The sequence below is a fragment of the Lineus longissimus genome, chromosome 10, assembly GCF_910592395.1.
Source record: "Lineus longissimus chromosome 10, tnLinLong1.2, whole genome shotgun sequence".
Taxonomy (NCBI): Eukaryota; Metazoa; Nemertea; class Pilidiophora; order Heteronemertea; family Lineidae; genus Lineus; species Lineus longissimus.
In genome coordinates this window covers 5834345-5857824 of record NC_088317.1, presented here as the reverse complement: position 1 = coordinate 5857824, position 23480 = coordinate 5834345, and the positions used below count along the sequence as shown (strand labels likewise).

At 40.4% G+C, this 23480-nt stretch overlaps 2 protein-coding genes across 2 annotated transcripts in view; both read right to left on the bottom strand.

Moving 5' to 3' along the window:
- LOC135494597 (uncharacterized) overlaps window positions 1-3833 on the bottom strand; it is a 48343-nt gene extending 44510 nt beyond the window's left edge. The window contains exon 1 of the mRNA XM_064782722.1: window positions 3661-3833. The gene's annotated coding sequence lies outside the window, so the exon portion shown is untranslated. The remainder of the gene's footprint in view (window positions 1-3660) is intronic.
- A 6475-nt stretch (window positions 3834-10308) lies between these two features.
- LOC135494599 (uncharacterized) lies at window positions 10309-23315 on the bottom strand. The gene is made up of 4 exons (XM_064782725.1): window positions 23180-23315; window positions 15727-15894; window positions 13256-13955; window positions 10309-11578 (listed from the first exon to the last, which is right to left on the bottom strand). Exons 2-4 carry the CDS (start codon window positions 15874-15876, stop codon window positions 10935-10937), a joined length of 1494 nt encoding a protein of 497 aa, XP_064638795.1. The 5' UTR covers window positions 15877-15894; window positions 23180-23315; the 3' UTR covers window positions 10309-10934.
- Between the last annotated feature and the right edge of the window lie 165 nt (window positions 23316-23480).

The following is a 23480-nucleotide window of genomic DNA, read 5'->3' as shown; positions in this document are numbered from 1 at the left end:
CATAAGTAAGCCAATTGGACTGAAACTTCATCATTTTCTTCATTTTAAACACACCTTATTCTCAATTTAAGAAAAATTATGTCTTAAATGGAAAATACCATTCAACTGGTAGAGTGAGACCACGCATTGATCTCAAACTGAACTATTTTCGTACAACCGCGTGCTGATTGGTTTAATACAGGTGCGTGACCTTCTATGTGAAAAGGACATCCATACTGGTGTATTATAAAGTGAAACCACACTGTGGGTCCTCGAAGCTGATTTGTCAATATGTGCGTGACCGTCACAAAAGTCAAATATCGCCAGTTGCGGCACTAAAAACTGATGAATAATTGCATGGTGTGAGTCTGAGGCGGGCTTAAAAAATCTAATTGCGTGATGGTGAATATGCATGGGTGTCGGACTTGGTGATCTCCCTGATTATGTCATGAATATGTCATGATCCGCAAGTGACGTTTGGAATGCATGACAGGATTATTGGACTTATCCGCGCAAAAAAGGAATTTATCACGGCGAACTTTCGTGATAAAATCACTGTTATATTTCTTTTGGTTTCAGCTTGAACGAGAAGGCGGTGGCGGTGATATCCACATCGGTATTCTCCGCAAGCGAATGACAAAATTTTTCGATCTTGTTATAGGATTAGGATAATGGTAACGTCAACGCCAGTGAATGATACATTACGAACTTTATGTTACCATGTACAATATACGACCAATGATCTTTGACATTTTCTCAATCATATGAAATATGAAATATAAAGACTGTATGGGGCAAAGTACTTGACTCAAAATTCTAATTGGCATAACTAAAGGGGACACTGTCAAGTTAAGGTGTACACCAAGTCACTGATGCACCGCTCTTAGAAATAAAACCTTTTGAGTAAAATCAGTAAAATGTTCGAAATGTCCCTAATGATTTTTGATCGAGATGCTACAAAGTGTCTGAAGGTTTTTAATTTCGATGAAAAACCTCCACGAGGTGCATAATAATTTAAGTAGGCCGCTGAAAAACCTTTATTTCTAAAAGCGTATCTTTTTTTAACTACAAAGCGAGCCCTGGGTGTATCGTCACTGTGGTAGTGGGAGTGACGCAAATGAAACATTTTTGCGCAACGTCGCAATTGTGCAAAACCTTTTTATGACACCGCACTGATACTGTGGTATTGGCCATCCATAAAAACCCTTCATCCGGAGAAAACTAAGAAAGTCATCCGGCTTCTCCCATCATTCTTGGCAACTTATTCTTGGTACATGCATGTTATTTATGAAGAGAGCAGAGCCAGTAATCAGCGCTTCCAATTGGTAATATTGGACAAGGATTGATCGACCTTCCAATTCTTTCATCAAGACGGGCATTTATGGGTTCATTTCTTATGCGATCCATCGTATAATGTTCTCATAATTCTTCGAAATGGCTTACATGTATATCTGTTCCAAATTCAGATATGATGACAGTGAGAAGGCGAGCACCGACCATGCGAATCACTATCTTGCAAGTTCACGCCAGCGCGAACGCGGTGCTATTGGGATAGGGTATACTTCAGCAGGATAGATTTTAATGCTAAAGTGAAAAAGTATGCCTTGTGACCAAAATATGATAGCGTCTCAGAATTACATAAAACATTAGAACGGGCATGGTGGATGACGTTTTTGCCTATTATGGCAGTAAACTGAAAAAGCCGCATCTTGGCATCTTGTCCTTGTCGGTTTCAAGCTCTACATTGCGTTCATTCGTTGTACAGTCAATCCTGCCTGTCGGGTGTCCCCGACATTTTCCACACTGTCGCAGTACAATCTGCCCTGTAGGTTGAGACCATTTGACCAAATATTTTATTTCCAGTTTGTTTCTGGCTCGGATAACAAGAAAAAAACAATACCGTAGTGCCGCAACGCAAATTCGCGTTAATACTACATGTGTATTTGTATATCAGTCAACACAGAGTCTTTCAAACAATCATTTATTCGAAAGACTCTGGTCTGCACAAGGACGTTTTGACATTTTTATTCAGTACGTACATTTTGAATTTACTTGAACATTTTCAAGTACAATTTACAAACATTTAAACGAACGGAAAATAGGTCTTCAAGAATTTAAATAGATCAACCACTCTTGACACATGGACTATTATTCCTAATCGATGTAGTTGGGGGTTTTTAGGGGAAGAAGAATTTCATTCTTTTTGTGTGACAGGTATGACCAAGGGGAAACACACAACAACAATGACGAGGACGCAAGTTTTAGTACTGAAATTTATAGACAGAAAACAAAATATCTTTGGGCTGACTACGTGTTGTACCATGACTACCTCAGCTTTCGTTGTCAGTTTTTTCAACCATTCGCTCGCGTTCCTTTAACTTTTACTAAAACAAAAACAAGTCACTCAGAATTAAGTAACGAACACTTGTGTTTATTTGGCTGTCAAATTGCTTATACAGATGTCTGTAAACAACCTTTCCAAAAGCTACTCGATTGATTACAAGATTAATAATGTTTTTATTGGTGCAGTCGAGATCGCATTTATGATGATTTTGAGGAACAGCTTTATTTCGTAGCTTAAAGGATGAATTCGTCATCTTTGCTAGACAGGTTTGGTTGCCGGCGATCTCACTCGCGTCAATCACCCGCGGCAAGTGTTTTGGTAAAAATGATCTATGTTGGCTCGTATAGAACTGTGACCGATGTGAAGAGAAATTTTTAAAATATTCCACGGAGTTTGTTGGGCACCAAGAAGAGAATATTGGTATGTAGTAGCGGAAAGAAGGGAAATTAATCCCGTGTCCTCCAACCATTCTTCAATTGTATCGTGGCTCAAATATAGCTATCGCTAGCTATGTAGGTAAAGGTATCGCACCGGTTTTACGACAATAGTATTTCAAAACGTATTTTTGATAGAGGCAACACCCAATGATAAATACTCCATCATTTAACATCTGGCCTGGGTCTTTAAAAAGCAAACGATAGAGAGAGACGGCAAAAAGAGTTACAGTAAAATGTAAAAGGCCTACGCCGTTCGTCAAAAATTTTGAATTTGTAATTGAATTTGAATACTTTCAATTGCGTAAATACATACTGAATATAATTTTTAGCATGCTTTGTGTAGACTGATATACAAAAACTATAAATACCAATTTTCAAGAAATTTGTATTCATAATAACTGCACTGCGGCATTGTGTATTAGTGGATTTCTATTTAACCGGACCACAAGTGATTACGAACGGTGTACCCCTTTAAGCACTTTGAGCGATGACACCGCATGGGATTTAGCGCTAAAGAGGCCTCATCATCTTTATCAATGATGAGGTCGTTCCTCCAGCAGACGATATTTTCACCACCAGCTAATCAGAAAGGAGTGACATATCACCACGGACTACCGACCTTTGAGACTCACTACACCCAACATCAGTTACAAAACTCATGATCACCTCACCGCACCCTCGAAGGGTTTCCTCATCCAAGCAAGCTCTACTATTCAGCTACAACTCAACAGAATCCTTAAGCAGTGTATGCGCCAACCATGTGAAATGTACATGCTAGAAAGCACCATGGATACGCTATGCTATCGCTAACGCTAGCTCACTCACTGGAGATAAGACCGCCTCTGCCTCCTTAATCAATCAACTGCGCAAATCATGCTGACTACGGAAATGTACACTCACCTCAGAACCTCTCGTTGCTGTACTGACGGGATCACCTCAGAAAGGCAAAAAGCGTAAACTGCTTCACGTTTTCTGCACAGAGTACTACACTACACGCTAGTCCAGTCATCTGTGTGCATGTTACGTTTGCGCCGAGCTATTTCCTTCCTTTTGGATATTTAAGGGGGATGTGTGACATGCGCAGTAGGCGTGCATCCATTATCACTGGAAATCCCCATGCTGGGTACAATCTCGTCCCAGGATCCTCTCATTATCGTTCAAAAATTGAGGTGTTAAAATCTTCTCACGTGACAAAAATCCCGCCGCTCACGAGATTTGTTAACTTCGATTCTCCAAGCAGAGCGAAGGATATTCTCTCTGCCAACAAAAATCCATCATTGCACCATGAGGTCCCTGATGTGGCACCGGCGCGTGAAGATGCGAGAATCATGTAGTTATTCGACTGCGCGGTAGTCTAGCTAAATCATGACACAACGAAGGCGAATACCTCGTGTTCGGGTACGTTTTGCTCTATCCTGAATTGCGTAGATTGATTATGTGAGTTTTGCGAGGTTGTCGAGATCGGCTGTTAGTCATCATCACGAGAAACAGACATGGTTCCATCTATCGATTGATGAATACAGTATACCAGCATTGTAGCGCAGATGTACAAGAGGCTCATTTCGATAGGAGGTCTTACGCACTCCACACGTCTGGTGGGGGCCTTCGTTTTTTAGTTCGGGGGTCTTCGTTTTGTAATTGACATCAGGGTCTCAGTTTTATAGTTGGGGGTCTTCGTTTTAAAGTTGACATCAGGGTCTTTGTTTTATAGTTTTGGGGGGTCTTCGGTCTTCAGTCTTCAGTCTTCTATCTTCGATCTTCGCTCTTCGGTCTTCGGTCTTCGGTTTATAGACACCCAAAATTTGTCACCCATGTTATTCGCTCTTTTTTGAATAATATCGATGAATTTTCTAGAGATAAAGGTGATATAACTATATCATTGATTGAGAAACTGGTTGAGACCTACCTTAAACTTTTTGTCCTCTTATGAGCGGATGATACGGTGTTTCTAGCTGATAGTAAAATTGTAATGCAGCATTTGTTAAATCCATTACATGAGTATTGTTTGCATAATAAGTTCTTTGTTAATCCATCTTTGTAAAGGTTATGGTTTTTGCTCGATCAAAGGGTAGATGGAAGAATTAACCAGATTTAAGCTTGGTGACTCTAGCATTGAAAGTGTGGAGGAATACAATTCCCTTGGTGTTTTATTATACTGGAACGGAAATAACTTTATATCTTCCGATTGATATTTTGTTGAAGTTATTTGATTCATGTGTCCAGCAGTCTATACTACTTTATGGTGCAGAAGTAATAGCTCACGAAAAGAACGAAATTCTTGAGAAGGTTCACACTAAGTTTTGTAAATTGATATGCAAGAAAAGCCAGTGTAATGTATGGTGAATTAGGAAGAATACCTATATCTATTCTTTTTAAAGTTAGAATGGTAATTTTTTGGAACACACTGGTACACGGTAAAAAGGCTAAATTTGGATTTATTCTTCTAAACATATTAAGAAACCTTAACAATAGAGATAATTATATAAGATCTATTATTCATGGCTGTGGCTTAAACTGAGTATATGTTTGGGACCAGCAGAATTATTTCCACCTTAAGTTGTTAAATTAAGTCGTATGGTTAAAACTTTGTTGTATGATCAGTTTTGCCAGAGTTGGTATTCAAGAATTTGTGAAAATGTCGAGTTTAACACCCACTACAGAGTCTTTAAAGATTCCAAAGGAATGGAAGATTATATCAGCTATCTTCCGAGTCATCTTATGTATTCTTTTTTAGCTCTCCTCTGAGGAGATTATACGATACCGTGGCGTCCGTCGTCCGTCGTCGTCCGTTAGCGGAGCACGGTTCGTCACCGCTAGGGCTAGATGGCTAAAACTTGGTGTGATGGTAGTTTTGGGCAATATGCCCAGACATATTTTTCTTTTTCGCAATATGACCTACTTTCTGGCCTCCAGCTCCAGACGGCCATCTTGGAAATAGTTTGTTTGCCTTTTTGAAGCCAATGGTTGTACGTAGAGTGATGAAATTTTTATGGTGGGTGAATCTAATAAGGTTAAATGACGTATCACCCGGATTTTTTATTTGACCTACTTTTCAAGGTCACATAGGTCAAAGTTCACTAAATCATCGATAGGTGGCACGTTTCGTTTTTTTATTTGAGCTAGAAGGTTCTAAACTTGTGAGAACATACATCTAGGGGCCCTCTATTCTACTCAAATATGGCCGCCAGGCAGCCATCTTGAAAATTGAATAAAGTCGGATTGCAACCAAATTTTATGTTATTGTATATCTATGTTCTCTCTACAACGTCCTTGATTTTACGTCAAATCCATCGACCATTGATATCTATATTTCGCTTTAGCATCAATCAGATTATGTATCTATCAATACGTTCCAAAATTTTCAGCATCTTAGCGACGCTCGTGTTTGCCCTGAACAGCCATCCAAAAATGACCCAAATTGATACATTATTATAATTGATATCTGGAGATGTCAGAACCAATAAAACACTGCCAATGTAGTTGGTACCTTTTTCGACCGTGCATTAAACATGCAGCTTTTCACCCTGGCGAGACTTTGCCAGGACACAAGGAGTCATGTTCAGGCTGTCACACAGATATTGAACCTCCGTCAGTAGTGTTTGAACGAAAACGCAAAGTTGTGATGTATATAATGGCCAAGCTTTGATTTCTTTGATTTTTGAGCACATCATAGCCACAGCTAGTGTAGAGGAAGCCGTTAGTCAGATGTGCGGTGTCTCACAAATACCCGATTTAAAGGTGGCCTCCAGTCTTTCCGTGGTGGCTTGACTCTGAGAGATCGGAGACCCTCGGAGAGGCTATTGCCGATTCTGCATTGTGAATATTCTTCTGCGACCCACTTCATACATCAAGTCAGCTTGAGTGCTTGTCAATTGTCAATGGAGCGTGTATTGTAAATAAGGCACGATAACAGCATGCGTATTTATTTCATACTCGTACAATCATGCAAATACGTATATCGTACAGATCAACAGCTCGATGAGCATTTGGGGCATTATATACAGGATGTGCATACGACCTTAACTACCACATAAGTCACACAACCATACATGCTAATTAAAACAACAATTCCTATTCGATTAATTTACAATGCAAGTGGATATCTTCCCCAGATCGGTGTCTCAAAGTGCTGTTTTTTCCTCACTAAGACAAACAACACACAAAACTCTCAAAGATACAATATTGATATAGCTATTGACATGCATCAAAACTCTCATTGATATTCCATTGGCTACTAGAATTGTACATTTCCAATGGTGACCATTACTAACAGGTGGTTATTGATATTTTGATATATCTCTGCTAGGTCTATGTAATTTTCAGGTTCAGTCTCAAGGGGAGATATAGTTTGTCAGGAGAAATTGCATTGGCCATCTATAAGGTGCTGGTTGGATTCCATTCTCAGTCCAGTATAACGTCAGGAATGGCCGAGGAACCTTTACCAAAGCGTTTGCGCAGTTACATGGTACAGGAAAAGATTCTGCATCTAAGAAATCTTGAAGATGCATTGGTGGATGGACGAGTTGCTTCAATGGAAGAATACGGAAACCACTACCGAATACCAGTTCACACCATGCGGAAATGTCGCTTACTCGAACTAGAGGCAGCATTAGAGAGAAAGAAGGAGAAACGCAGAAATGTAAGGGGTGAACATCAGGGCCTATGGCAAGAGGTTGAAGATCAGCTGCCGATCTGGTTCCTCGAGCAACGCCACAAGGGCCTACCTGTGGCTGTCTTAGATCTACAAGAAAAGGCGACAGTCCTGTTCCAGGAATAGGTTAATGGTCTACCTCAAGAAAGACATGATGATCTTATTCAACATCGACCAGTCATGATTGAATTTCAAGCATCTGTTCCATGGGTCGAAGGTTTCATGGAACGAAAGCACATCTCTTTGCGCCAGAAAAACAAGAATACAACCACTCTCCCAGAAAACGCTGCGGTGCGCGTCCATAATTTCAAGGCAACCATCACAGCATTAATTGGGCAGTTTGAGAGAGAATTTGGCCGTGTTTTTAACATGGACCAGACGCCGTTTATCCTATTTGACTTCCCCCCTAACTACACTTAATCACATGATCACAAATAGAACAAAATGCATATATGTCATCAAGAAGACTATGTTTTTGATTTATATTCCGGTAACCATGGAATTATTCAGCCAACTCAAGCATGGATATGAACTTGAGTATCACAACATAAATAGTTTTGAATTATGCAACATGTTATGTAAGAGCTTTGGCTATAAGAAGTAAACAAATCAGACACATGCACAAAAAAATTTTGGATTGAACTTTTTACAGGTCTGAATTTTCCACACTTCCACACAGAGCATTGATATATTTGAAACTTGGTTCAGGTGATCAGTATTGAGTGTAGAGAATGTTGTATGCGGCATTTGATGTCATTATCAAAAGTAAATTTTTCAGAGACACTTTTCTGACCAAGGTACCCTCGGTGTATTTGTAACCCGTTGGTTCCGGGTATTTGTAGCCCCTATAGCTGAATATATCTTGTCATAAACCATGAAAATGCTAGGTTAATTTTTTTATTCATATACCTCAATTATATCATTTGATCATAAATCTATCTGATTTGATACAACAGATACAATGGTAACCATTTATGTACCAACAATGATACATTTGAGGTTTCATACTAGTTTCTCTAACATTATTTCGAAATAAAATATTTTCAAAGCTACTGGTGTCTCTAGTCAAAGCCACACCATTGACTAGATAGCAGCATTTCTCATGGTACACTGCATTACCATTAAAGTGATGCCAGTAATAATTGGGGTTGATACATGACCCATCCCTGAAACTAAAGTTTTTAATAGCGCACGTCAACACTGTCAGTCAATTCAGAATATCACAAGCTGCTGTCTGACACAAGGTGTAATGTACAACAGATGTGATAAATAAAACTTAGCGTTTTTACAACAGTTTAAAATCAGTCTGATTTGCGACAATATTGTTTAAAGTGTTGGTAAGTGATTGCAACGAACATCACTTAATGTGTTCAATAAATACTGTTTGATACCAGCAAAAAACTGTGGTCAACTTAGATGACAATAATACTAAATGTTTTATTACAAATAAAGACCATAAACCTGTAAAAAAGTGTTCTTATGCATAAAAAACAAGTAACTTGAAATTTCAGTCAGGGGCCACAATTACCCCAAAGCCACAGGTAATTGTAGCCCCTGACCACAAGTCTTGTATTGCCTCTCAGAAGTATTGTTTTAGATAAAATGCTCTGAATAACAGGCAATATAATTGGAAGAGGTGCCACTACAAGATCCAGGCCGGTTTTTGTGAATCTGCTGGGAAATCTCTTGCGTAACCTAGGTTAAAGGTGAAGAAGGGGCTACAATTACCCCATTTACCTTACCTCAAATATGTACGCCCCTCCGGATGTTTTGGAGCCTTAATGGTTAACATGTAATGTTATGTCACAAGATCAGAGAGAAGAAATCCCCAAACCCCATTGAGAAATTAGATCATTTAAAAGTCCTTCATCGACAAAGGTCACGTATTTTGTTTTCTTCAACGATATAGGTTGTGTCGATCAATTAGGGCTCTTCATACCGGTATTTGAAAAGTTAACAATTCACCTCTTGTAACCTCCGATCATATCAAGAATAAACCTACAAAGTTGAATAATCGTGGTATAGTATGACTTGAAAAGCTTATTATCTTATCAAGAGATCAGAAGACCTGCTCCCACAGACTGAAAGGCTTTTGCGAATTTCAAGTGTATGTTTCCTGACACAGAAATTGAGTTTAAACGGAAGATACTAAATGCTCAACCTAATTATCGATATCCATGTAGGGTGACCAGAACTAGTAACGAGTATTTTATGCTATATGACCTCTGTGACCTTGAAAAAGATATCGGGTATTATGTTATGAAAGCTCCTCAGCCGCGTAAAAATTTCATGATTTCAGCTAGCCGCATTCATGAGATATATTCTAAAATACCTTGGTACCGTAAAGTCAACTTTTAAATGGAAAATGCATAAGCCTCGTTCTGAGAGTGGAGTGTTTTGGACACGCAACCAAGATGCTCTACCAAAGTTCCCTCGGGTTGCACTAAAATGTGGAACCATGCACACAGCTCACTTCAGAAGTTTGAGGCTCTCAAAACACTGCTTCAAACACAAATCAGCCAAGGAAGCATCAACCACCCTAAGTTTTTTAATGAGCACTACACATATTTGCTGAGAAAAACGCTCCAAATAGCCCATTTGCGCGGATTTTAGCGTCACTTGAGCGAGCCGATCCGGACTTCCTATACGGGCTGCCGTAACATAATGTAAACAACGGCGCTACCGGCGCTCCGGGCAGGCGATGGATGGAATTTGCCAAATTCGCACATATTCAAGTTATTTCGTGGCCTATCTTTTTAAGTTTGAGGTATTTTAGAATAGAAATTGAACCCTCGGCTTCGGACCTTGGTTGAGTTACCAAGACACTCTCGGCTGTCGGCTCGGGTTTGGACTGTATTTTAGCTCCACCCTCGAGTGTCTTGGTAACTCAACCAAGGTCCTCCGCCTCGGGTTCAATTCCTTAAACCAAAAGTAGATTTTCACATGACGTACGCGCAGGGGCCGAGGAATTATGCTCGGGAAACAAAGTGTGGTAAATTTACACTTTTTGATCCCTGTGACTTTAAAACGTAGATCACATCGAATTCCCGGGTAGCCTGTTATGTGATGTAGTCTCATGAGCAGTGTCGACAGTAAAGATTACATGATTTTAGCTGGCAGCATTCATGAGATAAAGCCAAAGTAGTTTTTTCACAAGAAACGCCCCCTGGGGCCGGGCGTAATTCAAAAATCATCAAAACTGTTAAAAGGCACAATGGCACCATAAGGCCTTCAAACCACACAAGAATCTCCCCTCGTGACTGTTGGAGTAAGAGGTATGATGGAAAAGAACCTGTGGACAATGGGATTGGCACAAGATTTTTTCCCTAACGTATGAACCTCATCTCTCATATCACAGTGACTTGGGTGATACGGATTTGTTCGGAGTGTCAAAATCAGTAACTTTTCATCTAATAGTTGGTAATTTTGCTACATTTCTTGGGTATTTATAAAAAAAGGTTGCAGAAAACGTCATCCTACAAGGCGCAGTTGAATTCAATGCAGTTTTCCATCCTGCACACATCTATGCGAAGTCAATTGCGCTGTACGTGGAAACAAACCTGATTGCAGGCAACAATTCAATATATTGTTCCCAATCAGGTACAGCCTTTTTTCTTCCCGAGAAGAAATCACATCCTTGAATGGCACCCAAGTGGGTACCATCCAACATTTCAAACTCAAAAGGGCGTCCCTTTGGAGAACCAAAGGTGTACTCATTGTCGTAATCGGTGATGAATGTGAGGCTGCTGATTATTGATCGCTTCTTGAAATCGATAAATAATGACCCTTTGACGGTTGTGACATGCTCACCATTCTTGAGGTGGACCGTGCGCCTTTCACCACCGTGGCCTCCATGGTGGTTTCCCAACCCTCCATGCCTGTACTCTACCTGTATACCATCAATTAACTCTCCGCAGTTAACATGAATCTTGATAATATCATCAACTACAGCAAGGTCAGACTCGTCAAAGTACCCTTCGGTGCCTAAGCCATATAATTCTGATCTAGGTAACAGTCCTGCCAAGGTTTCCCTTATCTGTTTATTTTCTTCTTTTATTTCCGCAATGTCACTTTCTGCTAGCCTTTTCTTGTTCTTTTCATCAGCGATTGTGTTAGCAATGTCCTTACCAAGCAGGGCAGCATCAATGACCAGAGATGCTGCTGTACCTGTAATGAAAACACTGATTAAAGTGGACATCAGAGCTAATTCGAAGGAATCATTGTTTGTGAAACGAATTGGTGTTCAAAGTGTAAACCTTTGTTACTATTTATGATAAAAATCCACGTGTGGCACTTCCAATCTTTTAGCCGCGACTCATGCCAAGTTGGTATTTTCAGAATTCAGTCGTGGCTTTTGATCAGAAATTGTATCGTCATAATATTAAGCCAAAGTTTTGGTTGTTTAAAGAGTTTGTGGTTAATACTTTGGGAAAATTTTTGACCATACTATATATTGATGGCATCAGCGCTTTTCAGCTAGTTTGTTCCGTCTTATTCTCTCATTCAATGGCTTTCAGACACTGAGATAACTTTTTGGAATCCGTCTATATGCAATGTAAGGTAATGTGGGGTATTTGTAGCCCCGGTATAATTGTAGCCCCTGGCAATGTTTTTGATTTTTATTCCGGTAACCATGGAACTATGATTCAGCCAACCCAAGCATGGATATGAAAGCGGTGACTCTTGAGTATCACAAAATAAATAGTTTTGGATTATGCAACATGTTATGTAAGAGCTTTGGCTATAAGAAGTAAACAAATCAGACACATGCACAAAAAAAGTTGGGATCGAATTTTTTCGAACTGAAACTACAGTTTTTTAATGGCGCACGACAAGACCGTCAGTCAATTTAGAATATCACAAGCTGTTGTCTGACACAAGGTGTAATGTACAACAGATGTGATAAATAGAACTTTGTGTTTTTACACCAGTTTAAAATCAGTCTGATTTGCGACGATATTGTTTAAATTGTTGGTAAGTGATTGCATCGAACATCACTTTTAAAATGCGTTCAATAAATATCGTTTGATACCAGATAAATCTCGTCGCCAACCTGGATTGGAATGATATTGAAACCGTTATTGCTAACAAAGACCATAAACCTGTGAAAAATATGTTCTCATTCATAAAAAAACATGCAATTTTAAATTTTAGTCAGGGGCTACAAATACCCCAAGGCCACGGGGTATTTGTAGCCCCTGACCACGAGTCTTGTATTGTCTCCCAGAGGCATTGTTTTAGATTAAGTGCCCTGAATTGCTGGCTGTAAAATTGGAAGAGGTGGCACTGCAAGGTACTGGCCAGTTTTAGTGAATCTGACTCTTGCGTAACCAAAGGTTATAGGTTATAGGTGAAAAAGGGGCTACAGTTACCCCATTTTACCTTATTAACAATAATATTCGCCTAAGAAAGATTCCTCTTATAGTTTTGCTGTTAGCCTGTCGCTTATGCGTTCGAGTGAACAGTAAATGGGAAAATATGCACATGCAGTAATAAGTCTCGTGAAAGTCACAAATTCTCGTTGGAGATCGCGAAATTTATTCAACCTCGGTCAGCTTTTTGACAGTCTATGACCTCAGTCACTGCATCAGTATTATATACAGTATTCCCATTCCCGAATGGCTTTATGCAGCAAATTGGACAGAATCAACAATTAAATAAGTTGACGCCCTTTATTGAGTGATCATCAGCGCACATTCTTTTCCCTGCCAAGCCTCCTATTCTGGCCCCAATACTTTAGTGTCACAGGTTCTGCCATAATTTACGGTATATGAAAGTCATCAAGTAAAAGTATGCACATTTTTCTGTCACATGGTGAAGAGATAAAAACAGTCTTGTACTCACCATATCCAGGGATATCAGCAGCGACCCCCGAGGCCACCTCCATAAATGCCCCTGCAAAGTCACCTTCTCTCAAGCGCATAGCTCCGAAGACCAGGCCAAATAATGTGGACACGATTGGAATCTTTCTCTCGAGACTATGCGCACCTTCTTTTTCAACTGCTTTTTTAACCCCCTTCTCAATATCTTGTTCAATATGGAGAATCAGCTCTGTTCCTCGAGTGATCATGCTCGAGTTTTTGGCAAACTTTCCGCTGGCCATAATTCCTTCTCGGAGACGCTTCGCAATTTCTTGAAACTTGGGCATTCCCTTTTCAAGTACTTCATCAATTCCGGTACGGGTCAAAACTACTGGAGGACGAGGTACTGGCACTGGTTTCTTCTCGTTATGATTTTGTTTCCGGCGGCGTTCAAATCTGACTCGAATATTCCAAATGGTTGAATCTCGAAAACTTGCCATAAGGCCATCTTGTGCATAACCCAAAAGCTTTCTACTGTAATTGAAAAAATGACACACCTCAGCACCATGTTCAATCGCTAGGACTGCGAACGATGATGTTCCTTGTTGAACATGGAGGTTTCGGTAAACATTTGTTGCTGGTTGCGTGTCAAGTCGTATGTTAGGCCTATCAAGAGTCTGCAGTGTTCTTGTAGGATTTGGATTCACGAGAAGGTCGTCGGTGGTTAGCATTTTAACCAGTTCCTGGAAGAAATACCAATTTCACTGTCAGAAACGGTGGTTGCAATGCAGTATATATAACAGTCAGCAAAAAAATTGATACTGAATGAATAATTCTGAAGGCGTTCACTTCAAACCTGGCTGAAATAAATTTGCATCCTCGAGGATGCAAGAACGAGGGGTTTTAGCACTGAAACCAGTTTCTGGAAGAAATACCAATGTCACTACCTCAAACGTGTCTGATGCAATGGTGGTTGCAGTATATCTAACAGTCAGGCCAAAAATTTCGACACTTAATGAATAACTCTCAAGGCGTTTACTTGAAACCTGACTGAAATAAATTTGCATCCTTAAAAACAGATGATGAAATATTCTGTCAGATATCTATAATGGTGTCGATGTGCTGCCAGTTTGGTAAAGGTTATAAAAAGCGACTTCAGAAAACTGTTAAACGGTCAAATTTCTACCCAGCCTAATTCCAATATCAAGTGTCACAAATGGCCAAAAAAGCACTTAAAGGGCAGAGACATGTATTCATCCACGACCGGAAGTGTGGCACAAGTCACATAGAGTTTATCAAAATGCCAAGTTGTGGTAAATACATGGCTGGGATGGACCAAAGTGGAATTAATTCTCAATCTGTGGTTGATTCTTAATCTACAGAGTTAGGCCATCACAGAAATATGCTTTTTGATAATATATTTAAGAAAATGTGGTCTCACTGGTCAGTTTAGAACTTGTACTTTGACAGGGCCATATCAATGCGCCAGTGACGTTTTGATGGATATGGTGTACGGAAATCTCTTTTTCTCAGGCAATCGGTATTGGAATGTTTTTAAACTTTATTATGCTATTGGCAAAGGGTTCTTCTTGACACATATAAAATTTTGTGCAGATTGATTGGTCCAATGTGTACTTTTTTTACCAAAACTTATGCACAACAATGTACATGTAATGTACACAGGTTTTAATAGAGGTCTCTGGCCTAAAGGTCAGGAATTGCTTTAGATTTCATCAACTACATCTTTTTTTTAACACGAAGACCTCGTTACAATATGATCTTTGTTGTGTCAATATTTTTGAAGGACCTATCGCAAACAAGCCTAGCTGTGGAACCATGATTTTTGTGCATGTTGCCCGGCATCAAGGGATAAAAATTCAACACCCATTCAAATCAGACTGAATGACTAGTAGGCAAAATATCATTAGAGTGTAACTCCCACATTACAAGATCTCCCATGGGACGGTAACTAGAATTTACTCAACGGAAAGGTTGGTTTTTCTAGACACATTTGTAATGGAACTTAAAGCTGACGGGTCGAATATTCCCTAGAAATGGCGATGGCCGGGAATGTTCGTGATGCGCATTTGGGTCTTCTACTTAATAAACCCATTACCTCCAGTGAAATCGAAAGCAAGGAATTCTCTGTAGACATCTTACATGTACATGTAGGTGATTATTTTTTAAGAAACCATTGCTTTCGGTGAATTTCTCTTGCAGCATATTCGATGTTTTAAAAAGGAAAACCTCATCAATACGGTTCGGAGGCCACTGAGTCACAGAATCGCATTCAGACTTTTTCGTCCGGAATATACGTGATCTCTGGACGCTTTCACTCGAAGTGCACCCTACGGTGTCTGCAGTGAATGCCTCGCTTTCGAGTTGTGCACGGGGTATGAGTATATTGAGCAGAAGATTCAAATGCACATCAGGAATATTCCGGAATGCTCGCTTTGACATTATTCTGGAATGTATATTCGACTCGTCAGCTTTAAGTGATTTTTGTAGACTTACCCTGACCCTGTCTGCATTTGGCCTCGCTGTGCCTGGCCTTAGTCCGGCTATTGGTGTAAGTCTTGATACTGCCTTGTACACTATTACTGTGATTGTGCATTCAAGATCAATGGGGTCATGAAAGCTGAATTGAAAGTGATCGGAAGGCATTTTGCTGAAGTCTAATGTCTGAAGTTAAAAACGAAATTCAAGAAATTAGGACCTACCATCAAGTTCATGTGTACAAAAAGAAATAATTTGTTTGACATGAGGTTTAACTTCCACCCCATCATTGTAAGAAAAGATGGAAAGGTCCAAAGGCTGGTGTAATTCTTCGGGTGTTTTCCACCTTATGCATTATGCCCTCTAATGTTACAGGGGAAGGATTGTGCCGCCAACCTCGTTCACCCAGGGGTCATTGTGCGCTTCTATGGTCGCTTGCATACCCCTGGTCACACTAAAACATATTTGATTGGTCAACGAATAACGTTTGTCATGCAAATAAGATGTAAATAATGTTTTGACACTTGGCATTATTCATGGCATATTGAATCGGCGAAAAGGGCGACTAATCAGTCTACAAAACAATTTACCTTAAGGCGATCATTAATAAACTGACGACATAATAGACCTTCATACACATGGAAAATATATGAGCTAATGCTGATATAAAAAATTAATTGCCTCGACAAGAAAATTGCGTCTTTTAGTCGGGAACGCGGAGCAAAAGGAGTCGCTACCGTGAAAATAGTATTTCAAAAATCCCTACAGATAATTTATTTTTATTTTTAAGTATAAGGCCTCTTTATCTGTATACTCCCTGAGATAAATGCTCAATTTCACAATTATTTGGTCGGCTACAAACGGTTTTGGACATGTTGAAACAGTCCTGACAGACAGACGGGTCCCCAAATAGACGGGTCATAGGTCAAACGTACTACGTCACACAAAAAAAAGCGATCAAAAGGGTGAAAGTAAAAGCTTCAATAGTTTATGGCTTTTCCGGTTTAGATTGGCACATGAGGTTTTTACCGAATCGACAATTCCATTCTCCTCCCTGGTGATACGTCTAGGCCCACATGTTGGATTTACAAACAGGACATTGGCGGCAGAGAGGCCCGACGAACTAAACACTCGGTTACACAGGGTACCCTTAATTTTTCTCGTGCCAATGACGACGTCTCGTGCTTTACAATCGATGGAGAGAATCTTCTTAAAAGTCCAATTTGCTTCTGTTCGATTACTTTCCGCGGGTTGTCAATATCTAATGCCCTTAATAGAGGGCTATGATGACAAAATTTCGATAAACCAAAGTATCGTTTGATCAGGGAACCCTGCAACTTTTCCAGTTTCCGAAAATTGCCCCGACTCAGATCAATTGTGTGCATACCATAAAATAGTGACGGAGAGCACACGCTCTCCCAAAGTTTCACTTTCGCACCAGTCCAGAGACCTGGATAACACATACCACAGCCACTTAAACTAAAGTAGGCATTTCTACAAGAACGCGCGCGGTTTTTCAACATGTCTATGTCCACTGGCGACTTTCTCGAAAGCCACACCTAATATGTCCAAGGAGTCCGAGTTCTCCATCACACATACAGAAATAGCCCATTCAGGGTCTTTCTTAAGTATTGATTTACCGATCACCATACACTTTGACTTTTTGATCCCGAAGAAAAATCGCCATTCTTTGGCATACGAGTCACAAAGATCAATAAGATATTGTAGGCCAGTGGATGTCAGACTCAGCAAAGTAATGTCATCGGCATAGGCAAAACATTTTAAGACAGTAGCACCAATCCGTATTCCACCGGGACCAGGACATTCAAGTTTTCGTAACAAGTCATCAATAAAAATGTTAAAAAGAAGTGGAGATAAAACACTGCCTTGACGGGTTCCTCGTGTTATTGGAAAGACTGGGGTTCGACAGCCGTTCCAACGGATCTCAGCATTCAAACAAGAGTAAAATTCATAAAGAAACATCCAATTGTCCGGAGGCAATTTATCCATCACTTTGAAAAGGAGGCCTGCGTGCCAGATTTTGTCAAAACATTTTTCGGCGTCCAAACTGCACGCGTATAAGGGGGAACATTTCTCCTTTGCGTACATGGATACATCATTAAGTAACACAGAACAGAATTCTGTACCTCTCCCTTTGCGGAAACCATATTGACAGTCACTTAGATCCACCTCCTCCTGTGGTTTCACAAGCAGCTCAGCTAACTTAGCAAAAACAGATCCCAAGGTTATAGGCAGTAGCTATTCGGTATAAGTTCGGATTGAGAGTAGGTTTCTTTAACAATGGGATAATTACCCCGCGGTTCTGAAACAGTTCGGAACGACATGCCTGGAGAAGACTGTAGAGTACAGCGCCGTGAGGTGTCCGATCAGGCCAGCTGAGCAACCGTATGCCAATTGCTCCGACGTGATACCGTCTTGCCCCGGGGCACAACCCTTGCGTAGACCAAGGACTTTCTTTTTAATTTCTTCAGAAGAAACACATGAGCTGAAAACAGTGGCAGAGTTTTTGAGAGTAAAAGTCCTTAACTTCAGTTTCAATACAGAGTTGCCGTTTCGTCATATCTTTTTTCTCATCATGCATAATGTTACTGAAATGAGCCATGAAGTCGGAGACAGTGAGCAGAGACGGCACATTTTGAGGGCTCCGACTCTGTCTAATGGAGCTCCAGAAAACACGACTGCGAGTCTCCTTGTATTGATCCGCGATACGAATAACCCGGTTATTCAGCCTTTGCTGAATTAGAAGACGCGACGACTGGCGATACTGTTTTTTCACATTTTTGTAACAGTCAAAGACAGGGCCACTTCGGGGGCGGCCGTTATTTACCCACAGTTTCCACCAAAAAGATTTCCGCTTCTTTAACTGGGTCATTTCAGGACACCAATACTTTCGACGGGGCCTAGCAACACGTTCACAGTTCGATTCCTTCAGCGCAACATGCATGGAGTCAATAATAGTGTCACAATATTGGTCAATGCGAGACTGAATTGATTCGCGGTTTTCACCCGGGCGCACACAAAAGACTGGCACGCGTTCAAGTGTTTCCGCAAGGAGTTGAGCATACGAGTCTTTATTGTTAGTCCAATCCTGCTTAGGTGGAGGAACATAGCGAATTCCCCGGTCAGTTTTGGGAGCCCCTGCTTTCATGCGCAGTTTGAATTTCATTGTAATTGGTAGATGGTCACTAACGTTGTTGCTCTCCTCCGGAATGATCCTACATTCTGTGACAGAAGCAACATCGTGGGTGTTGGCCAAGATGTGATCAATCCATGTGAAAGTCCGAGATTTATGAAAAAAGTACGTGTATTGGACTTGTTGTTTATACTTGAAGTCCACAACACTCAGTTCATTCGCAGCAATGAAATCGTACAAGAGAACACTGTTAGCATTGAAACACTTCTCCGTAGCCCAGTTACTATCTATCATAGCGTCCCTTGGCAGACGGGTGTTGAGATCACCGCACAGTTTTATGGGAGCCTGCGGTCCATATTCGTCAATGATACATTACGTTTTGCTATCTCACATGCATAAAACAAACTTCTCTTTTTTACTCTTGCACGATTGGTCAAAGCGGCAAGATACGCAGGATCTGATTGGCTAGTATGAATTAGGGTTGTACACCCTTGTCGGAAAGTTTAAGGACACCAGTTTTTTACAATTTTCTAAAAAACTACTGGGCCAACTGGAACCAAAGTTTTATCATATCTGGATAAACTTCTTGGGTATCATTTACAATAGGTTTGGTTTTCATTATCAATTAGGTAAAAACTTTATGGCCGTTTTTCCAGAGGCATGTTTTTTTTAACTGTTTTGTCTGCAGATTTTTCTGCCATTTTTTTGCAACATCATTTGGGCACATCAACTAAAACCAACTTCTTGCAAAAATTTTTAAGTTTGGTCAAGGGTTTTTAGGAAAAAATACAGTTTTTTTCCATTTTCTCAATGATATTTTGCTGGCCAAGATGACACCTTTTGACACTGGCCCAATGACCATTACAGTGGTTATTGCTCACAATGATTGATGTGCACTCCAGCCAAATCCTCACCCCAGGTCAGATTACCTGACCACATCAAACAATATGATGTGCACCTGGCACAGGGCCTCAACCCATTTCAGATTACCTCATCACAGACAACAGGCCAAACCAATTGCAGTGCTGTTTCTTTCTACTGTAAACATTCCTTGTCCTGTGTATTTAAGCAACAAGCTAAACCCTATGCCCATTATTGCTGTCCCGGGGATTGCTGTCCATTGCGGACCATGCCTTTATAGTTAAAAGTAATTATTTATTCCTGGGCTTTGATTTATGTCACCATGAAGCATAGGGGAGACAACCAGTTAACGGACTTGCAAAAAAATCGCATATTAGAACTCAGAGAAAATGGGTTATCCTATAGAAATATAGCAGACCACTTAGGATGCAGCAAGACTGCTGTGTCCACCTGGGTAAATCGACAACAAACTGATGGCAACACAAGAGTGAGAGAGAGAGCAGGAAGGCCAAGATCCACAACTGAGAGGCAAGATCGGACTTTGGTGCGTCGAGTCCAACAAGACCCCTTCCTCCTCCCAAGGCAGCTCCAGGATGAGCTACACCAGCAGGGGACAAGAATCAGCCGGGGGACAATAAGAGAGAGGCTGCGCCAGGCAAACTTGATGGGACGTATTGCTGCCAAGAAAGATATCCTAAGTGATGCCCATAGAAGACAGCGCTTGCAATTTGCCCAAGTAAGATGATTTATACAAAGTGTAGTTTCTAAAATTATGCCTACATTTGTTTCCATTGAACACTAAAATTGTTTTATTAATATCATCAAAGACACAGGAGTTTTGAATGACTGAAAAAACCCAATGAGACGGACTTGGAAATCTGGCATTTCCCCTCCCCTGTGTTTCAAGATGAAATTATCTCATGCTCGTGCAAACACAGAAAACAATACATAATCAGCGCCTTATTTTCTTTTCAGGATCATCTTAATTGGACAATAGAACAATGGAGGAGAGTAGTTTTTACAGACGAAAAGTCATTTGAGGTTGGAAGACATGGGCAGGTCTGGTGCCGTCGGCTTCAGGGTGAACGCTACAACGCAAACAACATCAAGACATGCCAGCGGAGTGGGAGGTTCACAGTGTTAATCTGGGGCTGGATGAATGACCGAGGCAACGGAACTCTTCAAAGGATACAGGGACGGTTCAACCAGATACAGTATCGTGAGATACTAGACAGATGTCTTCCAGATATGCACCATCACTTCCCAGATGGATTCATTTATCAGCATGATAGGTAGGCCTTATAAAAATCAGCTCTGATAAGTTTGAACAAGCAACTGGCAAGATGTTCAGTTCACCCAAGGTCAAACACAAAAGCTGAACTCTACCAAACCCACTTTCGATTCCTTTTTATAATTTGTATGGCAGGAGTAATTTCGGTCAACCAAGCAGGTTATAAAACTTTCCCATGAGTTTGTGTTTTACCATGCTGTTCTCCCATTCATAACATATTGGGACATCCTGCATTCGCAACATTATGATTGATACTTGCTTACAACATTCATTTTCAGGTCCCCTATCCACACGGCAAGAAACATTACAGCGTTCCTGCAGGAGCAGCCCTTTGCTGTCATTGACTGGCCTCCCAAGGGCTGTGATATGAACCCAATTGAAAATGCTTGGGGAGTGATGGTCCAGAATTTTAATTATGAAGGGGTGCGTAATGGTGATAATCTGTTGGAGCGAATTATGGAAATATGGAACACGCTTGGGGCAGAGTATTGGGATGGGTTAGTGCAGTCGATGCCAAGACGGATGCAAGCAGTCGTTGATGCTGAAGGAGGGTGGACTCGCTACTGACTGTTTTGACTGAATGGAATATTACGAGCTGACCAGGAAGTAGTTTGAGCTGTAGTTGTGGTGATAAAAATAAAAACAGTTGTGTGCTACATTATTATCTTTTTATCTTATTTTGCTCATCAAAGTCGCAGTGCAGTGTTTGCAATGAAATACCAAGGCCACAGTCATCCATATACTGGTACCCCCCCCCCCCCCAGACTTTGAAAATAATTTTTGATCACAATAACACAGAGAAATGCGCAGAAGCAGAACGAGATGGTAAACACTGTAGTAGTATGTGGAGGCCTACCTCCCACACTCATTACAAATTTAAACGGAACCTAATGTGCACCAGTCGAGTTAGCTTTTAGAATTTGGTGTAGCAACCAAAACTTCTTCAGTATGACAAGAACTCCATCATGTAAAACATTTTTTGAATCGCTCCAATTGCATTGCCCTGACTTTTTCAGCCTACACACTGTGGTAGGACACAGTTCAGTTACAGTCTGATTCACTCAAGTGGAGAAAGTTCCTGACCAGAGTATTACCATATCAATAGGAGTTACCAAACCCAGGCAGACAATGCCGTTGGTCCGAGGGGTCATTACGAGAGTTGCTGAAAAGTCATAGCAATTGGGAGTATTTTTGGGGACAAAAACCTCAAAAAGTGGTGCTTTCCAAAAATTTTTTAACAACAAATCTGTGCTTAAAGTTGCTTTGGTTATTGTGTCCAGATGATGTTGCAAAAAAACGGCAGAAAAACTTGCAGACAAAAAAGTAAAAAAAACATGCCTCTGGAAAAACGGCCATAACGTTTTTACCTAATTGATAATAAAAACCAAACCTATTGCAAATAATACCAAAGAAGTTTATCCAGATATGATAAAACTTTGGTTCCAGTTGGCCCAGTAGTTTTTGAGAAAATTGTAAAAAACTGGTGTCCTTAAACTTTCCGACAAGGGTGTACACTTCAAAATTCAATATTGAATTTTGAATGACCATTCCGGGCGTTCGTAGTTATGAGATGGAAGTTCATGCCGCACTTTTCATCTGTCATCAAATTTTAAAAAACCGCACTGGCATTGATCATTGAAAGTGAAACATGAACTTCTATGAAATATCATCCCTGTGCTCCAGTTTCACTTTTGCTGCTTTCACTTTAGAATGTACAAATCATGAGTACGAGCGAATAGAATGGGTCAATGATCAATACAAGAGTCTCAGCAGGCATTTTGCTGAAGTATAATGTCTGTTCAGTTAAAAGATGAAATTCCAGAAATTAGGACCTTAAGGTCCAAAGGCTTGTGTAATTCAATGGGTGTTTTGCACATTATGTAGTATGCCTTAGTTTCAAGGTTACAGGGGAAGGATTGTGCCGCTTTCCCTAAAGGATGCTGTAAGATGCAAGTTCATGCCGCACTTTTCATCTGTCATGAAACTTAACAAAAACCGCACTGGCATTGATCATTGAAAGTGAAACATGAACTTCTATGAAATATCATCCCTGTGCTACAGTTTCACTTTGGCTGCTTTCACTTTTGAGTGTACAAATCATGAGTACGAGCGATTAGTATGGGTCAATGATCAATACAAGAGTCTCAGCAGTTGAATCCCCTTACCTGCGCAGTGACTGCGAAGTTTTCTCGAAAAAGGGTTCAAAAACTTATTGGTAGCCTCTTCTGTCTTCCAAATCTACTTTGTGAATGTAGAAACACCAAAGCTATCCAGGGGCCTGCTCTTGACTTATCATATGACTCATCAGCGAAATCAGGAAGTGAACAACATTTGACGTGAACAAGTCTTCTGTATGCTCAAAACATGGCGTTCCCACTGGCCAATGAGACCACAGATAGTGCGCGTATTTTTTTAAACACTTAGTTTTATAGGAAAATTTTTGGGAACAGACTTGAAATACACTCT